Source organism: Passer domesticus, chromosome 1, assembly GCF_036417665.1.
Source record: "Passer domesticus isolate bPasDom1 chromosome 1, bPasDom1.hap1, whole genome shotgun sequence".
NCBI classification, from domain to species: Eukaryota; Metazoa; Chordata; class Aves; order Passeriformes; family Passeridae; genus Passer; species Passer domesticus.
In genome coordinates, this window is record NC_087474.1 from 21,825,828 (window position 1) to 21,845,584 (window position 19,757).

The 19,757-nt window shown below is 37.5% G+C and overlaps 1 protein-coding gene across 6 annotated transcripts in view; it reads left to right on the forward strand.

Annotated features, from left to right (window-relative positions):
* Window positions 1-19,757, forward strand: part of CDK14 (cyclin dependent kinase 14) — a 341,412-nt gene that overhangs the window by 118,122 nt on the left and 203,533 nt on the right. For all 6 annotated transcript variants that reach the window (XM_064409653.1, XM_064409650.1, XM_064409676.1 and 3 more), the window contains one exon: window positions 11,953-12,047. In XM_064409653.1, the coding sequence (XP_064265723.1) occupies window positions 11,953-12,047 (95 nt within the window). The remainder of the gene's footprint in view (window positions 1-11,952; window positions 12,048-19,757) is intronic.

Below are 19,757 nucleotides of genomic sequence, written 5' to 3' on the forward strand. Positions count from 1 at the left end.
CATTTCATCTTTGACTATGTGATAGTGCTGCATTGATACGGAGATTATATCCAGTAGTTTTGTGGTGCTCAGGTCCCATACTGGCAACACAGTCATACCCTGAGTGGTCTAGTCCAGTTTGTGCTTGGTCAAATCAAATTAACAGCTGAAGTTTGATGTTTCTCCTTGCTTGGTTTCTGCAAGTAAAAAGGAAGAGTTTCTGACGTACTTATTGCTTCAGCCACTCAATCTGTTAGTATTCTATTAGCTTCATCTTTCTTATTGCAAATGGAAGTTATAGAGAAATACAGTTTAGGCATGTTGTCGTGCTTCTTCTAAGTTCTGCTGCTTAAGGTGCCCTAGTTTTTTTCTTTTCCATTTCTCTTCAGGAACAAGAATCTTCTTGCCTCTTGTATTTGGTTAGCAAGTCACTTTTTTGTTTAGCTATAGCAATAAGCAAGAAGGATTTAAAGAGACAACTAAAGAATTGTCTGTATCTCAAGGCTCATGTACTATGTAGGATGATGAACCAGGATTTAAGCTCTTGGATTTTGGCTTGTTAGGTTGTCCTGAGCCTATGAAAGTCCCTTTGTGAAACTGGCTTTTTAGGTAGCAATTTTCATTGCACAGGTGCAAACCTCCTGCTTTGCATTTAGCTTTGGTTTTGGATTTTTTTTTCTCATATTGACAGAGTTATAAATTCTACATGCATTATCCATGCATTTTTGTCCCCTTTTTCTTGTTAATACTCTCTAGCTTTCTTGTTTCCCTTTCTGACATGCTTGGGCAGCCTGGAGACTGCCCCACTGAATGCTTGGTACTGTCCATACCTGGGCAGTGGAAGGGAGGAGAGCTAGGAGAAATGGAGGCTAAGAATAAAAGTTGATGTGGGGATGACACCAGCTATCACAGTGCGTTTGGAAGAATGCAAATTCAGGGTCATTCAAAGCAGCACCAAGGTAGAAAACAAAAGAAGGGAAGGGTTGATGACTTTGGCTGGCCTCAGTCAGGAGCCTATGGCATGGAGAATGGGAAATCTAATTGGACAGGGCTGGAATTTCCCACCATGTTTTCCCTAGCAGGGTTGAAGAGGGGGGAGCAGAAGTGGAGCACAGGACTTGGAGATGCATTCAGCCAAAATCAGGTTTGTGACTGAAATTTTGGGGAAACTGTTAGAATTTTTCTCCTGATGACACTGTCCTATCTATAACTGGTGTTGTACTCCAGAGTTCTTGGCTCAGACAGGAAAGATGGATTCTCTGGGATATTTAGCTGCTTAAGTGCAGCTTTAAAGTACAATTTTCCACTGACTAGATGTAAACTTTGAGAAATTGGACAAATTTTCACAGAAACTAGAAAAAGCATTTCCTTGATCTGAAGTCTTACTTTTGAATGAGTTCAGAGAACTGTTTGAAAAAAAGGTCAGCAACATTAAAGAGCATATTTGTTCTCTGGTTCTCTCTTGGAAAAGAGCTGACCTGTTTTGACTGGAGCAAACACTGTTAGATGCAAATTGGAAAAGATGAGAACATTTGTTTAAAGTCTGTTAAGGCAGTAGTGTCATTTTAGAGGAACAGGTACTCTAAGAAGCAGGGCTATCAATTTTGCTACTGTCATTGTTAATTACTATGATTCTATAAAAAGAATTTTCTGTGGAAAAGCAAACAGTAAATTGCTGTAATTATAATTGACGAATGACACAACAGGATGGAAGAACTGAGTATATTTCCAAGGGGGCTGGATGTTTTATATCTGTATGTAGTAGACAGACAAGCTGTTGAGTTGTCCTTTAAAAAAAAATTCTTACCACCTGTGGTGTTAATGGGTTATGCTCGAAGATCATTTAAATGTGTTTTCTCACATTTCTTAGGAGTGCTTTAATTATGCCATTGCTCAGAATGGCTTCCAGTATGATTTAGATCCATAGTTTGATCCATGTCATGCATCTGCACAGGTAATTTTGAATCTGTACTTGAAAATTATGGGTATGTTTTTAGCAAAAGTAGGAGGATAGAAATCACTACCTTACCTCAACTAGGTCTCCTCTAAGCATCACTTAACTTTTGCACCCTGTCACTGTCAGCTATGGCTGTCAGCTCTGTGAAGCTGAGACATTCCTTCAGCTCATCTTTTCTGTTCTGGCACCTCTCCGGCTCTCTATGGGGGCCAGCGGCTTTTTAAAGAAACATACAGGACATGCTATCTTTTGTTTAAATGAAAATTTTTGTCCTGTATAACACATATTTCCAAGTTGAACAATGTCCCCAACCTTTCAATAAGCACATGCTGCTCTAGTGAGTGCCATGATAGTAACAGGTCTCACTGTCATTTAAATGTAAATTTGTGAAGTTTGCACTCATACTTATTTGGATATAGTTACATTCTGATGTGAATAAAGCAAAAATCCTGGGACTCCCAGTTTTTCTGTTTCCTCTCCATTGCTTGCAGTTTGAGTTCAACAAATACTGTTGATGGTTAATACGAACAGCAAGAGTAAATGACAATTCAGTGATGGGGTGAGAAACAAGACAATGCCTTGAGACCACAGGGCAAATGCAGAAGGAGGAAAATATATCTGCTCCTTGCGAATTGATAGGGCCTTCACATGTGAAAAAAACACTTAAAATGTATTTTCAGATTATGTGCTTGCATAAGTGGATGTCCAACAGTGTTGGCACCAAAGGGCTTTATTGGTCATGGTAAAGCATGGCTGTCCATTGCTGATATAATCTGTCAACTAATTTAGTCTGGAAAAGAATTTAACCTCCGCTGGGTTTTGCTGCTATAGTGTCTGCGAACTTGCTTCATCACTATTGCTTTTTTTCATGATAGAAATTAGTTTACAAGTTACTTGAGGGAATATTGCGATTTTGTAGTCTGAATGCTTAGCATGTTTTTAGATGGGAAAGAAAAATCAATTACAAATCTTATAAAAGGCATCAAAGAGATCTAATCTGAATTAAGGTTATTTCCTGTGCTTAAACATGTTTTTAAAATGTTCTAGATATTATTCATATATCATTCATTCTAATGATGCTTAAGAGACTAATAGTTCATTGTTTTGAGTTGCTTTTTAGGGCAAGTTACACAGTAACTGCATTTCATTTGCTTCATTATGATATTTTTGTTCTTTTCTTATATATACTCTGTTTTTCTCTTTTCAGTTACAGAGCAGTATGCCTTATTTTCACTGTGATTGATTTTGTTTACTAAATTAGTTGTAAAAATAGTTGTTTGCTAGCTTTCTACTGAGTCTGCCTTTAATATCTAAACCATTCTACAAGAGACACAGCAATGTTATGAGCATTCCAGCTTTATTTTCCACTGTGGGCAAAGAGGCATGTTGAGCCTCACCCACCCAGAAGAATAAAATTGACATGGTCTTTTAAAGACTCCTGTCTCGCTCCCTTTTTGAAAAATAGCAAGACATATGCCACAAGCCTTTTTTTCCTGCTGCCTGAAGTGTGTGCTGACAAATGAGTCTGCTTTTCGTGCAGGTTTTTTTTTTTTTCTGAAGGAAATGGCCCACTGAGAAATAGAGCAAAAGTAATTTTTTTTCTAAAATAGCTTTTCTGCAGAATTCCTCATTTGTAAGTAGTGGCTCAAGTATGCTGGTAGGCAACTGAGTTTCATGTCCATGCAATTTAATTATTTCCTATGATGCTTTTCTGTCTTTTGTGTACAAAAGAAATATTCATTGCAGGTACATAAGGTTAAGTGATTTCTTGTCATATTGATGCATTGGTAAAAGTGAGTAACAAAAATGCTCATTGACTTCAGCAGAGCATGAATTTCAGTGCTGGTGCTTGGTTATTTACTTCCTCATTTGGACAATGTAATACTAATATTGCAGATATACCACTTACAGCAGAGGATCTTTATTATGGTTGCAAAGTCAATTATTCAGAAATTGTCAGAATTAGTTTACCTGTGAAAACTTAATTTGGTTTCTCTTCTTTTACTGTTCTTTCCTTAATTACTAAACAGCACCATGTTTGCTCCTGCTGTGTGATCTCTGCCTGTGTTAGATGATGATCGATTAATTTAATTTAATGTTCTTGATGGGTGGCTCTAGCTATAGGCACCTACTGTGCATTACTAAAACACAGATGGTTTTGAAAATTTCTAGAACACTCGTCACTCTACTCTGGCTATTTAAATATTTGTTCATCTTGTCAGCACCCCACTTGCCAAGAGTCCTTTTAAATGATGATTTTGAGATGACATTCAGAGTACTTGCATAATGCTGGGTAATATAAGTGTACAGTGTTGCTTGGGGTTCTGTAATAATTGTATGCACTCTGCTGTTCTGGTAAGTGTGAATGAAGATCAAAAGTGAAATTGGAACATGGTAATATTATCAGCTTGAGTGACTTAAAGTTATGCTTAGTCAGTGGTAAGTAAGGGTATAGACCAGGCTGATTTTCTTCTGACTTAGACCTTGTAGAGTTTTCACCTTCTCTCATGAACGGGCAAGATCCTTCCACTGTATTAATTCTGTCTGTAACACAAAATTAAAGAGCTGAGAACAGTTAATGGGTACAGGCACACAAGTTGGCCACTTCAGGAGAAGTTGGGCTGTGAATTTGCAGGTTGTCAAAGTGTCAGATAAATGCAAGATAGATGTGAAGCAGCTGTGAACTGAAACTCTAGCTTATCTCATGGTAGTGACATCAGGAATGTGTATCTGAGGGTTTGCATTGTGGCAGCCCCTGTAATTGTAGTCCATCTCTGTTTTGTGCACTTGGTTTAGCATTCTTTATTTTAAATTGGATTTTTGTATAAGTAACCTTCCAAGTGTTTGAAAAAGCAAGTGGAAATCTCTCTTCCATTTTCTGGTGTTGCATCTGCACTCCAATGTTTCAATATATTTGCTAGCCTCTCATATGAGCACATCCTGCTTGAACTGAAATGTTAACTGGTACATTGAAGGGTGCTTCTCTCTGCAGGCTGAAATTGCAGGAGAATGAGGGAAACTGCCAGATGCTTTCATTGATTCCTGCTGAAAGCAGTGGGAATCTTGGGTTCCTGTAGGGACATCAGTGGAGAATATGTGCTAGTGTCTGCAGGCTCATGTGTACTTCCCCCAAAATGTGTTTGCCTACCTAGTGCTCTGCATCCTGTCCCTTTGCTGTCTTGCCTATGTGCTCTTTCCACTTCCTGCATTTTTCCAACTCTGGAGGATGCTCATTTGTCCTATGGCTTTTTCTCCTTAACCAGCTGTCCTAGCTTCCACTGTGGATCGCAGCCCCTCCTGCCATCTCCCCTTTTTGGTATTTCTCCTTCCTTTCACACTGCTGACAGTGAGGCTGACCCAAAGAGACAATTTCCAAAGCTTTAACTTGACCAAATTTAGAGTAGTTTCACAGAGATGGCAAAGCGTGCATTTCTATTTTAAAGGCCTCTTTACTCCCAGGTTTTTAATCTCTACTCCAAAACACTGGATTGAGGAGTTTGGTTTTTTTCCCAAAGGGAAAGTTATTCTGTGGGTTGCAGAAGTTGTTACTAAAGCCTGTTTTTGAGAGATGGGAGGAACTGTTTAGGTTGAAAACTTCCAAAGTAACTTCCTAAGGTATATAGATATTTATGTGAAGACAATGTCTGAAAATCATCATGATAACAGGTCTAAATACAGCCAGTGATAGTTTTAGAAAGAGATTGTGTTATTAATCCTAGTCATGCTATGTGTGCATCTAAAAGTAATAGAAATGTTCCTGCTTTCACATGCTACCTGCATGATAGGGTTGTTTTCTCTGAACAACTTCATATTTTTGGTTTACACAGTTTCCTCCTCTTGAATACTGAAATGGGTAGGGAAGGCAAAATATGACTGGCTGCTACAAGACAGGAGTAGCATATTGTAATTGCTTTCCAAAAGAGTCTGGCTTTAATAGGATGATGTCTCATTATTTTTAACCTCCATCTGCACTTGTGTTGGAAGAGCGCTGGGAACAATACACAATGCATGTATTTATATCTAGAATGTAATGAAAGAGACATTCATTTCATATGGCAGCAGTCTTCTCTATAACTGTTAGAATAATATATTGTAGTGCTTTTCAGAGCTTATTTGATCAGTCCTTCCAGTGTTTTATTCCAGTTCAACAGACAAAGAGATTGTAGCAGGTTTGTAACTTGCCTTTTACTTAGGGGACGACAGCTCTAACAAGAAGAACCTTTGGTGGTGCCTATGCATTTTTACACACACCTTTTTTCAGTATTTCTTCTCTAATAGCATACTGTACTTTCAAGAAGGAGCAGCAAGAAGACATTTCACAAACAAACAAAAAAAAATACTTGGTTAAAAGTTCAAGTCTCTCATGTAAGCCTGAATTGGTGCTGAGGAGGTAAATGAATTTAATTTGATCCATGTAGTTCCTCCAACAAAGCAACCTACAGGTGAAGGACTACAAGTACTTTCTTGCAAGCATGTGAAGCACTGTTTACTTCCTTAATGGCAGACTGTCCTTTTTTTGACTTAGTGAAAACGAGAGTAAGGACTATTTGTTAGATCTAGAAGAGACTTTCATGAAGGTGGAATTGGCTGTAAAGAAGGCAATTGAGCTAAGCTCATGTAATAACCCATCTCAAGTTTTCTTTTCTGCTTTTTCTTCTCTCTGTAGCTCACAAATTCTTTTGCAATTTGTTACGAAACTTCCTCCTAAAAAGTTTTCCAAGCTGAAGAGTGACCTACCTATCTTTATTGCATTGTGTCCGCTAAGATCAGAATGGAAACTGGCCAATTCTGTGTGTTTATAGGTATGCAGCTCTAAAATCAATGATTACTTATGTGCTATAAACAATATTCACTCTGCAGAATATATCCTGTGGTGAGAAGGTGGGAAGTTTCTGGTCAGTGTGTTCCTACCTAGGATGTACAGTTTTCACTGAAATGAATTTTGTTATGTTAGGGTTCTAGGAAAGCAAAGCTATTTGCTCATAGTAAATAATTTCAGATGGGTGAACTGGAAAATAGCAAAGTGTAGATTTGGGAACTGCATTTCTGAGGAGGAAATTACTGCACATTTATTGCTGCAAAACCAACAGAGTGCTGAATTCCTGTCTCTGTGGTAGAATTCTAACATTTTGCACACAGAAATCCCTGCTGTGTGGGAAGTGGATGAGAAGTATATGGGACGTTGTGCTCTCAGGCCAAATTTTAAAAATTGCTATGAAAGATGTATAGATTGAAAATAAGTTGCTGGGAGAGAAGCAGAACTGTAGTTTGTGCAGGCAGTAAGACATATTTGAGTGTGTTTTTTCAGAAAACATCATTATAAGAAAAAAACCCCATGAATGTTTTCTCACTAAGGATGCCTTTCCAGGAGAGCTCAGAGACTGATCCCAACTGTGTATGCAAGGAAGTTGGCACTCTGACAGAGAGCACCGTTGTGTGTGGAGAGTGTGACAAGCTGCAGAATTTTAAATATAAGTTGTTTGGCTCTGAAGCACAGCAGCTTACTTGCTTTCACAGATTTGTGTTACTGACTAGAATGTGTTCTTTGGCGTGTCAGAAATCCAACAGGGCAGCAAAGATGCACAGTTGCTTTAACAGCATTAGGGAAGTGTAAGCTTCCATGGTGTACAGTCTTCAAAAGTCTCCTGATGAGAGAAATCCTCCTGGAGAGGCAGTGAGAAAGGGTGAGCACTGCGTCTGAGTAGCAGCATGAGCAATAGTTAGCACTGATGCATGGTAATCCCAGAGGACACCCCAGCTACTGAGGAAAGCAGGTATTTTTATAATTATGCTTTTTAGAAGAATGTTGAAAATGTGGAAATATGAGAGAGCATCATCAGCAGTTGTACATTATGGTGCATATGAGCAGCATGAGGCCAAGTTCTGCTGCTGCTGAGAAAAGCTTCCAGGTCACTGAAATATCAGCCAGTTTGAAAATCGTGGGTTATTCTTCTGTCTAAAGCCACAGTGGAGATTTGTGATTTTTCACAAAGTGAGAGTACTCAGGAAGGATACTAAGGAATTGAAAGACTGAATGGATGATCAAAGGACCATAATTAATGTTCGAGCTTAATGTACTCACCATGTCCACAACTACTATCTTTGCTAGTGAAAAGTTCTTCCATGTGACCTGGGAGTCAATAGTAATAGTTGCTTTTGTTGAATTTATCAAACAGCTGTGAAATATTACTTTATGAGATATGGGAATAGCCTTTTTCAAACACTCCCAAGCCGAGGCTGATCTAAAAGTCACAAGGCTTTGTTAAATGGAGTGTCAGGCTTGAGCTGATGCTGTAAACCCCGCAGGGAGCGAAGCACTGATTTACTGATGCTACTCAGGTTTTGGGAAAGAGTTGGCTGCAGTCCATCTGGCTTGCCTTGCTTGTGGAGTGAGTGTACTTTAGAATCCAGCTCATCTGGGAACAGCAAAAACCTCCTTGACCAGCACAAGCGATATGGCAGCTTGCCAGGAGCTCATAATAGATGAGAGCATTCCCTTGTTGGAAGCGAAGCCTGTGATGGTTATTCAAGCAAATGCAATGTGTTTCCTTTAAGTATGCAAATATGGTTATTAGCCCTTGATGGAAAGTGTGGAGTGTTGGTACATTTAGCAACTCAGATCATGAGCTTGTGTAAAAGTCACAGAAATCATCATCTGGGATGTTGTTAATTGTTGGAACATGTCAACAATTCGCCTTCCCTGGGTTTTACTATTAGAATTTGCTGTGTGGGACTGTGCAAACACAGGTGACAGAAAAAGCACCTGGCCATTCAAACCCATATCATACTTTGTCCAAAGTGTTTTAAAAATAAATTTTAATATTCCTTGCTGCTCTTCCTCCTCAGAACTCTTTGGAGAAATTAATTAAAAGTGCTGCCATCTGTTTATCTTACATTTCATACCAAGGGTAAAAAAAAAAGAGTGCCAGTACTTTTGAAGCAGCATTGTATTTTTTTGTTATTAAAAATACATGTTAAGAGTACAGTGAGTACTAGTACATTGGTCCCACTTTTGTGAGTTGTTGCAATGCTTTTTCAACATTATTTTAATCTTTTTGTCTTAAAAGAAAACAACTCTGTGTGAAATCTGTGGGTAATAATCACTGGGTGGAGATGGCCTTCTCTGACAGAATTATTTTGTTCTAGAAGTAACACCAGGCACAGCAGCACCTGACTTTTTACTGAGCTCCAGTAGCAGCTGCATTGGCAGCTTCAAAGGTAAAGTCAGCCTCATCTCAAGTTGACGCTGACAGATTCTCTGGACTCCCTTTATTCTTTTCGATGTGGATTTCTGGATTTTGTCTTTGAATTAGTGGAGTTCATCCAAAGTTCTATCCCCTTCCTGTAAAAACTTGCCCAAAAGAGGAGGTGTAGAGGTCATTTATTCTGAAAAGCTGTTTTTCTGGGGAAAAAAACCTCCACGTTATGGTTCATATTTCACTTTGTTTTTAAAGCACACCGTGGAACAAAAAACAGCTTACCTGTTTCAGACAACTTGTTTATTCTCTTTTTAATTTCCTCCCTGATCCTTCCCCCCCCCCACCCCCATTTTTAATTTCCCTCCTGCCCTCTTTATTTTTTTTTAAAGAAATGAAACAGTGTTTTCACAAGACAGGCAATCTTAGTGGTAAGTCTTGGTAGAAGAACATGTGGGGTAATTCTCTTATTTTCACCAGTTATATTTGTTATCTCACAATATAAATTGATAGTCTAATTGGTTATTTCTGCAGTGTAAAATTAGTGCAATTAAGATGATTTTGCTCTCTGTGCTGTATTACCTACTGTATTTCATTTGGACTAATGGAGAAGACAGAAATTTCACCCTGCAGGTGAAATTTTTTAGTTCTTGTAATATATGGCAGATGCTGATTATTGAGGCTGTAAATGGGGAGAATTGGATATTAGAGAAGATAAATAAGAGTGGGGGAGGGGACTGAAGGGGAAAGACAGTATTTGCAAAGACCTTGAGGTAAGCTGCTTTCAATGTACTCTTTAACATTTAATGACCCTTATAGAGATTCTAGCAACAATGTAATGGCCAACTAGAGGAATTAAAGGCCTCAGGTGATGATCTGAACAGCAAAAGCTGACAGAGGCCATAAATACTATTACAGTGTGACACAGGCTCTGCTAGGAGAAAGTTTTTTTGTTCACAGTGTCTGTGAATGTGTGGTCATTCAATAGGGTTTGAGGAAAGAGCTGGTGAAAACCTCAGTTACTTCAGGTGAAATCTTCTTAGGGTTTCTCCAGGTTAAAAGTTCTTGTTTTTGTTAGAATGTACCCTTCAAAAGAGTTGTTCTTTATCTTTTGTTTGTATCCATTCCTTTTTCCAGCAGTAATTTCTCATCATTGTCTTTAAAAAAAGTCCTAACATATCCAAATCTCTCTGAGCTTCAGTTCCAAGAAATTGTCCAAATTTTAAGATGAAGAACCCTTGAAAATTGCTCATGGCTCTTCTTTTCTGAAAAAGGCCTCTATTTAATTTCGGAGATATTAACAGTTTCTAGACATGCACTGATCAAATGTCTGAAATTCTTATTTGTAATTACAGTAGCTGTTTTACAGCTCAGTGGCAACAGAATCAGAGCACAGGAAAGACTTCTCTGTGCTGGCTCTCTAAATAGCACGAGCTGTGGAGTGCAGGCTAAAGCAAACTCTTTTGAAATTTTTCTTCTCATCTCTTCATCCAGGTTGTTGGGTTGCCTCATTCTTGGTCAAAAAGCTTCCTTGTATGTTTGCAGTCCTGTCTTCATGATGTCTGTGATGATACTGACTTTGAAGCAGCTTTATGGTATTTTCCTCTGCTGTCTGCCTTCTGCCTAGGATGAATCCCAGAGTTTGCTGCTAAGGGTGCTTGTGGAGGAACACTGATGCAGCCAGATGCCATGTTGCTTTTGTGTTGCTTCCTAGAGTGATTAACTTGTCAGATTGACCTCCTCAACACCAGTATGAGAGATGATATGTACTTATCTTAATTCAAAGCCAGATGACCCCTGGAGTTACCTCAGCCTGACAGAAATCCCTGAATAGGACAGCAAGGGGTAACAGTGCTGTGGAAGCTCTGTGGTTTCCTTTCTGCACAGTAAAGGATTGAGACACACACTTGGCCTTTCATTTTTTTCTTTGACAAAAGTAGAAGTGTGAGAGAAGAAAGTTCCACATTATTCAGTTTAGAAATGTGCCTCTCATTTGCATGTCTTTGTATCCATTATTTACTTGCTAGGGTGACTGATAGTCCTGCTCAGATGTATGCATGAGATGACAAGGCACCAACAACAGAATGACATTGGTAACAACACATGGCTTGTCAGCATATATTGCTAAAATATGCCATGTCTTGTGGAACATTAAGTATGTAATATGGAATGAACATTAAATATGTATTAGGTTGTAAAAAAAAATTAGTGAAGGACATTACCTGAAAGTTTACTAGATAAGTCTTTGTCTTTTCTGAAAACATGAACTAGTACCTTTAAAAATATAGTGAGAAAATACCATGTATTTATTCTCATGGGCTAATACAAATGATTTATTAAATCTCTGTTATATTTGAATGGAGTATTATTGCTTAAAACCCTATTCTTAGGAAAGACGCTGCACTTAATTTAGACAGCAACTCTGTTGTGTTGGATAGGAGAGATTATGTTTTGAAAAGACATGCTTGACTTTTGTCTGAGAGAAAAAAATACCTTTGAGTGTAGGAGTGCTCTTGGTGTCTGGTTGCTGAGACATGAGTGATTCACTTAGAGGAGGCTGTGTAAAGAAAGAATCTCTTGCTCCAGCTCATTTTGGCCTCAGATTGAGCTGAGTTTGACCAGCAAGGTGGAGAAAATAGCATTGAATGGGAAGGTGTGATCTTCAAAAACTGGATGTGTGGAACTCATGAACATAGAATATACTAAAGCACAACTATTAGTTGTGAGGTTATGAAGCTCCTTTAAGTCACTAAAAAAGGAGAGCAAATCAGTGTAATATCTGGATACTCTTTAAGATAACTTGTATGTTTTGTTTTTCAGCTTCTCTTTTGAAAGGATTGAAACATGCAAACATTGTGCTGCTTCATGACATCATTCACACCAAGGAGACCTTGACACTTGTGTTTGAATATGTGGTGAGTAAAGTGACTGTATGTTCTAGATATGATCCAGAGCACATTGAATTCTGTGGAAGTGCTCTCTTTATCATCAGTGATCTGTAAATCAGGCCAAAATAACCCTTTACTTTATTCAGGAGAGTGATAGCTATAAGAGATTTTACTTTCTAGTGGCATAGGCTAAAAGTGGAAAGCTGGGCTAAACCAGAGTCAGAGATGGAGAGGTGGCTTCCAGACTCGTGAAGGACTTTAGGCGGTTGAGCTGACTTTTCAAACTTACTCTGCTTCATAGTTATAGCTTGTATACTGGAGCTTGTTCTTTATTGATGTGATCAGGTAACTTTAAATAGGTGAGAATAGTGTAGGGAGGAATAGGACTGAAATGCTTAACAGGTAGCTCATTGATGCAAAGCTTATATCAAGTTTAAATTGCCATTTTTTGTGATTGGCTTGTGCAGAGTGTCTTTTTATAAGTAATATCAGTAAAAAAATGTGTGATGCATGCAATTTAGAATTTGGGGTTTTTTTAGCTTTTCCATGACTAATGCTTTACCTATTAATTAAAACTTCAATTTACATAGTAGGCAGCATAAGGATCTAATAGTGTTGAGAGTATTACTTTCCAAAGTACTGGCCTTGGCCTCCTAATTAATCTTTTTAGTTTTTCTAAGACAAACATATGGCATTTATGTAGAACTACTTCAGCATTTAGCTGTGGAATTATGCAATGTGCTATCATAATTAACCTCCCAGTTTTCACAGATGGGTCCAAGAGCATGTAATTTAAAAGAAACAAATGACTTTAGACACCGTCAAATTTTCAGTATAATATCAGTTATTGTATTACACTTTGTAAAGCACTGTGTTTATAAAGTACAGTGATTGCTAGCAGTACTCTAAATACAACTCTGCTTAAGACAGATGGAATTATTTTGTGTGCTTCTTGGGGGCAGGCCTTAATTTTTACATGACAATGCACACAGCATTACAGAATCCTGTCTGGAGAAGCCATTCACCTTGTGTATTTACATAAATGTGCTGCACTCTGAGGGTGAGGGCATTCAGCTGCAGCAGCCTGTGAGCATTTGATACAGTATGTATTTTTTTACCTCAGATATTGGAACAGTAATAAAAATTTAATTCCTTTTTTAAAATTCAGTAATGTTCCTACTCCTGACTTACACACTGCATTAACATAGGAAAAGCCTTGATACTTAATTTTATATAATGGTCAATGTACACTTATTTGCATATCTTTACATGAATACATTTTGCAATCCCATTTATCAGCAGCTGTATTTAGCTGTATTCTTTGGAACTGGTTGAGAAATTAGATGTATAGAATATGTTTCTCCCCAAAATAGACGGATTTGCCTATTACACTAATTTAAAATGGATGGATTTTACACTTTATTTATTACACTGATGCAAGTTTCTGCATTTTATATCCAGTAAGGTTGTTTAGACAAGTTGTTTAAGATAGGTTGTTTAAGACTGGCTCCCAGCCATGTACAGACACAGATTAAGCTTCATGCAGTGGCACATTCTTCTGGATTCACTAAGCTGTTTTTCAACAAGGGACCATCCCTGCTGAAAGTTGCACCTTTTGGTTCCCATGGTGTTTGGTAGCTATTGAGACTGTTTGAGAATCTCATTTAGTAAGGGTTTCTAGCAACTGATCCAAGTAATATTTTAATGTTTAGGCTGGTAGGCAGTCTCTCAAGGTGCTGCTGGGGAAGAAAGGAAGGATACTTTATTCTATCCAAACAGCATAAAGACTGTATAATAACAACATTGTAACATGCTCCTGTGCCTTGAGATGACAGAATTTCTTAACAAAAGTCTGTTTTCATTGCTCAGTAATGTAAAGTTATAGTCTGATCAAGCAGTGAATGCTATCTGATAATGCTTGAGAATGGCCACATAACCTGAAATGAATTCTTGTGGGTGTGCATGATACAGGTTTTAATTGCACGATTGCATGGATCTCATTTATTCCTTTGGTTATAAAGCTTCCATTCAGTGCATGGTATGAATGTGCAGAGGTAAAAATTATAGGTGCCCATTTAAATGTACAAATTTTGGCTGGTTGAGTATGCAATCTAGCTGTGTAATTGGTGTTATGAGCTCTGTATCTGTAATGTCTGGTTTGTTGTTATTTTAACACCTGTACATGGTTTAGCTCAATCATATGGGTAATTTGCACTGAAAGAAGTCAAAATGTTCATGTGATTAAAATTACATGGTGGTGTACGTTTTTGAATGACTGAATCCTAACCTAAAAGGGATTGAATTTGATTTATTTCATAAAGTGATATCATGGAACTGATACACTATTGCTATTGATCACTACTGACCTTTTCAAACATAATAAAAGACATCTGAGTGAGTTATCTTGACTAAATTAGGAATGAACAGTTAGTGATCCGAGAGTTCTCAGAAAATGGAAACTTTGGGCTGCTAGGTTGGTGATGATTCCTTAGGGAAAATAATACTGGTGAAATGTCTGAGGTTATCAGAGGTGTTTGGTTTCAGCATTGACCCTGAAAGAATAGAATGAAATTTAATTTCATGTAGCACCTTAAATTGCTAAATGCATTATGGTGGTTAGTTAAGTGCTGAAAGGAGAATAGCCTCTGAAAGGGAACATGGCAGTCATTAAATTCTCTGGGTCCTTCAAATTAGTTTTCTTTTAAATATGTATGTCTATCAGGTGAAGACATGACAGAGTTTTTTAACTTTAACCTTGGTGGTCTGCAAAGCTAAGAAAAGTCAGTCTTGGAAAATTCTCTCTGACAGTTGAAGATCAGGACAAATTTAATCTACATATAAACATTTTGGTGGTGGATGTAGAGCTGTACATTTATGTGGAAGAAGAGAAAGGGAGCTTACTCATTTTGAATGAAAGAACTTAGTCAAAATAACTTAGAATACAGTATCTTGTTACTAAGGTATATGTTACCTCTTACATCAGCATATTGCAAAGCGTGCTTAGAGCTCAGTTTTATCACTGGATGACTTAGAGGTATTATTACCTAGGGAGTTGTGAGTATGGAATTTCCTCTACAAAACCTCTATGGCTGATAGTCTTTCATGTATACATGGTAAAGAAAATTATTTCTGCATAGTTAACTGGGATGTGCTAAGCAAGACCTGAAAATAAAATTTTGACACACTTTACATCTGCTGCCTGAAACTGAAGTAAAAGGTCAGTTCAGCTTTACAGTTCAGTGGAGGCATGCGACTTGCTCACAAAGGTTCTGTTCCCTTCCTCACCAGGCTCTGGTTAGGTGATAGTTTAGGTGATCTCATGGGGATGGTGGCTTTAGTGCCAGTGTCACTGGTATGGCCAGGTTTGCCCAGGGAGGTGGTGCATTTCATAGGTGAGATCTCTGAAGATGCCTTCACATCTGTTTGCTCTAAAATTATCATTAGCTGCTGCCATTTGCTGCTTCACTTGTTTATTTAGAAGGAAGATGACTGAATTTAGAAACCTATAATTGCTGAAAGGCAATCCTAAGCAAAATGTATTTGCTACAGGCTTGCTAGAATGATAATGAGGTTTTAGTATTATGCATAATTATGTAAGTATATTATTATCAATAAATGAACCCGCAGCTCATCCTATTCCTGGCATGTAAAAGTGAGCTAGTATGGCAATACTTTACATCATGCTTTCAATATTTATGAACTAGCTTTGAAACAAGAACAGATACTTATAATTGGAAGGATGAGTAATGAGCAGTATTATGTCTTCCTCAACAGTGAAAAAGCTTGAGTAATCTAATAATGTAATTTAAACCCAAGCATTTTCAATTGCCTTGCCTATTTTAATATTTGTGTATGTTTTTGCTTCTAAAAATTCCTTTCCATTAAAGAAGAACATTTAATTATCACTGCTTCATTACAGCAGCTAAAATAGGTTGTTATACAATGAGTTTACTTAATGAAGTTCATTAGTTACATTTCCCTCCCATTTCCTGCAAGAAAAAAAAATAGGTGTGAGTTTCTCATTTTAAAGCTTATTGGAAATTGACATATATACTCTTTATCAGAATTAAGAATTACACAGCTGAGATTTTGAATTTGTCTTGGGACAAATTTGTCCTACATAATACTTAGAAAGTGTAATGTAAGAAAGTGGGCAAAATTAATCACTTGCAAGGATCAAAAATTTTTCCATTGCAAAAATTTCAATTTTTTATAACTTTTGATGATTTGAATTGAAGACTATTATTGTTTTTCCATTTTTATTTATTTTATTAGACAGTAAGTGTTGAAACTAAAGGTATGATGGCATTGATTGTTTGTGAAAACAAACAAAAGACATTTTTTTTTTTTTAGTGGATGAGAGAGCACGGAAAATCAGTAGTGTCCCACAGCAGCTTTTGAGCTGTTATCACTGGGATCCTTCAGTGATGTGTAATACCTAGGGAGAAACCGGGCACAAGAAGGAAGGAGGAGTCTTCTAATCCTTGACTTAAAGTGAAACTTATTTGGAGCCTGAGTTACATTATTTTGGTGAGAAAGTGAAATGGTGGGTGATTTTCTTCCCACTTGAAATCAAGGTGCCTGCCCAGCTATGGTAAGCAAGAACTGAAAGCTAGTGAAGCTCTGCAAAAAGGCAGGTGCCTGCAGCCACCCTTGCTTGCTGGGAACATGCTTGTCCTCCCTGGCCAGGAGCAGCCACCGAGGGCTCCCAGCAGTTGAATTTGGTAGTTTGTGTTTACCTTGACCAGAGAAGGAGCTGCTCCCCTGTGGTTTAACCCTGCCTCATGGCCCAGGCTTGCCTTAAGTTGCATTGGTTAAATTGCAGTCCAAAAGATGACAGATCAAGGCTGAGAGTAAACAGAGAAAAAGGAAATCCTGTACTATTGAGAATAGGCAGTAAGGGAATAGTACTCTTGGGAAAAGCCTTGTTTTTCAAGTTTTAATGAGCAGATCAGAGACAGGTGCTGCTGATGTCCAAGTATAGGCTGGAAATGCAAACAGAATAGGTATCAGGAGGCAGGGATTGAGGTGGGATTTCAGAAGGAAAGTGTTTAGTGCTTTGCTGAGAGGTAAGGATTCTGCCAGATATGGGCATTGCTAGGAAAGAAGGAATGAAAAGTTTATTTTAATTTAAATAAAAATACTCCTGCTAGGCTAAGAAGTTTACACATGTCTAGCAAGGGCAGATGTTACTCATGCAATATTCTTGAGCACATGGTGTAACTCTTAGGGATGATGCTGTGCAGGGCCAGGAGTTGGACTTGATGGTCCTTGTGGGTTTCTTCCAACTCAGCACGTTCTGTGATTCTGTGATCCTGTCTTTGCTGGATTTCAACATGTTGTGTAGACTTCATATGGAGGGCACATGCTGATGAATAGGTGTATTAATACAATTAATCAAGATTTACAGTCCAACAGGCTGGAAGGCTGTGTGTATCTGAATGACCAATTTTTGTACAATTTACTAACAGCTGGTAAATATTGATTAGATTTGTGGTGTGCTGTGCACCATTTAATAACTAGAATCTATTATTTCTTCTTCTTTGTATTAACACTTGCATTCAATGTAATTATTTAAAAAAAAAAAACAAAACCCAAACAATACACACAACAAAATCAGAGCATAAGAAACATCAAGAGTTGAGCTGACAGAATACTGGAAATCCCGTGGGATAGTCTACTTTTCTGACAGATCCCAATTAGTTTTTTCCTAAATTACAGATAAAAATGCAAGTGTCATTGCAGTACATTAAAAACACATTCATGTAGTAAGATGCATGTGCATAGGAGATATACCAGTGGTGACACTCTACTTGATACAGGTGAGACTACCATCCTAAAGGGTAAATTTGTACACACAAGAAAGACATGAATCAGCTGGAGACCTGAGGGGGAAAAAGACAAGGGTGAGTAAACATCGAGAATAAAGCCTTCTAAGGAAAAGTCAAAGTAAGTAGGGCTCTTATGAGTTGGGGATAAAAAAAGGATGAGACGTTTACAACCTTTAAATGTATCATAGAGAAAGTCAGTGACCTATTTCTATATGAATGGTTAAGAGGATGAAAAAGAAAATCTGAAATTACGGTAAGGAAGAGAAAGATTAAAGTCAAGGAATGCCCCTTCCATGCTAACAATAATAAAGCACTTCAGAAGCTGCTATGGGGTGATGGTTTGTCTAATACTGTCAGTTTTTAAAGAACAATTTAGGCAAATAATCAACAGAATTTTGTTGATAGTAGATATAGGTAAGATTATTATTTTTTAAGTCCTTTCTATATGTATCTTTCTGCATCATAACTTTCATCAGCAAAATATGAATAGTTTTAGTCTTTCAGTGAAGTTAATATGCTGTTGCTTTCCTGTGTCAGGAACTGAAGAAAAAATACATCACTTCATTTTACTACTTTAAACAAAGTTTTAAAAAAATTCTTTTAGTTGTGTGCTTTTTGTTTGTTCGTGTGTGTTGGTTTTTTGCTTGGCTTTTTTTTAGTAATTAATTATTTCTGTTATAGATTTGTGCACAGCTCTATCATCGGTAGTTCTGAAGGCATCCCACATATTCCTTATCTTTTTATTTCCATCATAAACTGACTTTGCCTAGTTCCCTCTGAGGTGACACCTGACAGTATCTCAGCTTGCACTAGAGACTGTCCAGTCTAATTAAACTTTTTTTTCACTCAGGCTGTCTTTAATAATATAGGTTGTAACTCTTAATTCCTCTTAAAATGTGAAGCTCTGATTTATTCAGTGCAGATTGAAAAAACAAATAAACAAACGATCAGTCCAGAACTTACTGTTTGAAAAGTGATAATTACCATAATTCTAAATCTTAAAAATAGATATTTCCTTCCTGAATGAAGTATGTAGCTTTGTACTAATTTAGTTGTATTGATAAAAAATACATCTATGCAATCTTTAATACACAGAAACTTAGGTGAGCAGTTCAGGCAAAATAAAAGTAGTAAAATCCTGAAGTCAGAATGAATAAATCAATAACTGCAGATATTTTTATGTTTATAGTTTTATGATGTAAAAGATAATTAAGAAATGGCAAATAAGAGAAAGCAAGAACCAAGCTTTAGTAATAAGCAGAGCCAGCTCTTGAAAGTTAAAAAGCTCTATTAATTGTTTCTGTTTTACTACTTTGATTAAAGAGGATGTAATTTGTGGAAGCATCACTTTTATTTTGTGTGCCTTGCAGTCTGAACTGAGTTTTTCCCAACAAAATTTTTATTAATCTTACAATCATGCATGGACAGTTAGGATTAGGATACATAACAGGAAAAAAATCACTCAGCCAGTGCGAAGAGAAGTCTGTGTAGGATGTGGAAGTCTTTAAAGGAAGGCTTTGCACTGGTCCTTTCCTGCCCTGAAGATGGTGTTTGTTTTCTTGCCCAGCACACACCACCATGGAAGGGCTCTTGTGCCAGCTGATCTTGTGTGGATACAACTGAATTATCCATGGTCAGTGCCATGCCAATATTAATGTGGATACTTGACCAGTGTGGCTGTATGTGGATTGTCAGCCTCCCTCCCATGTATGTGTTCTGCTTACATGGTCCTGGAGCATGTACTCTCACCATGAGCCTATGGGTATCTTCCATGCTCTAACAAGAAACTTTCTTGTGTATTCAAATTGTTATTATATTTTTGTTTGTGTGTTTGTTTGTTATCCATTCATATCGTGGTCAGTGTTGTGGAAGCTCAGTGACATAACAAATTAGAGGAAAAGTGCAC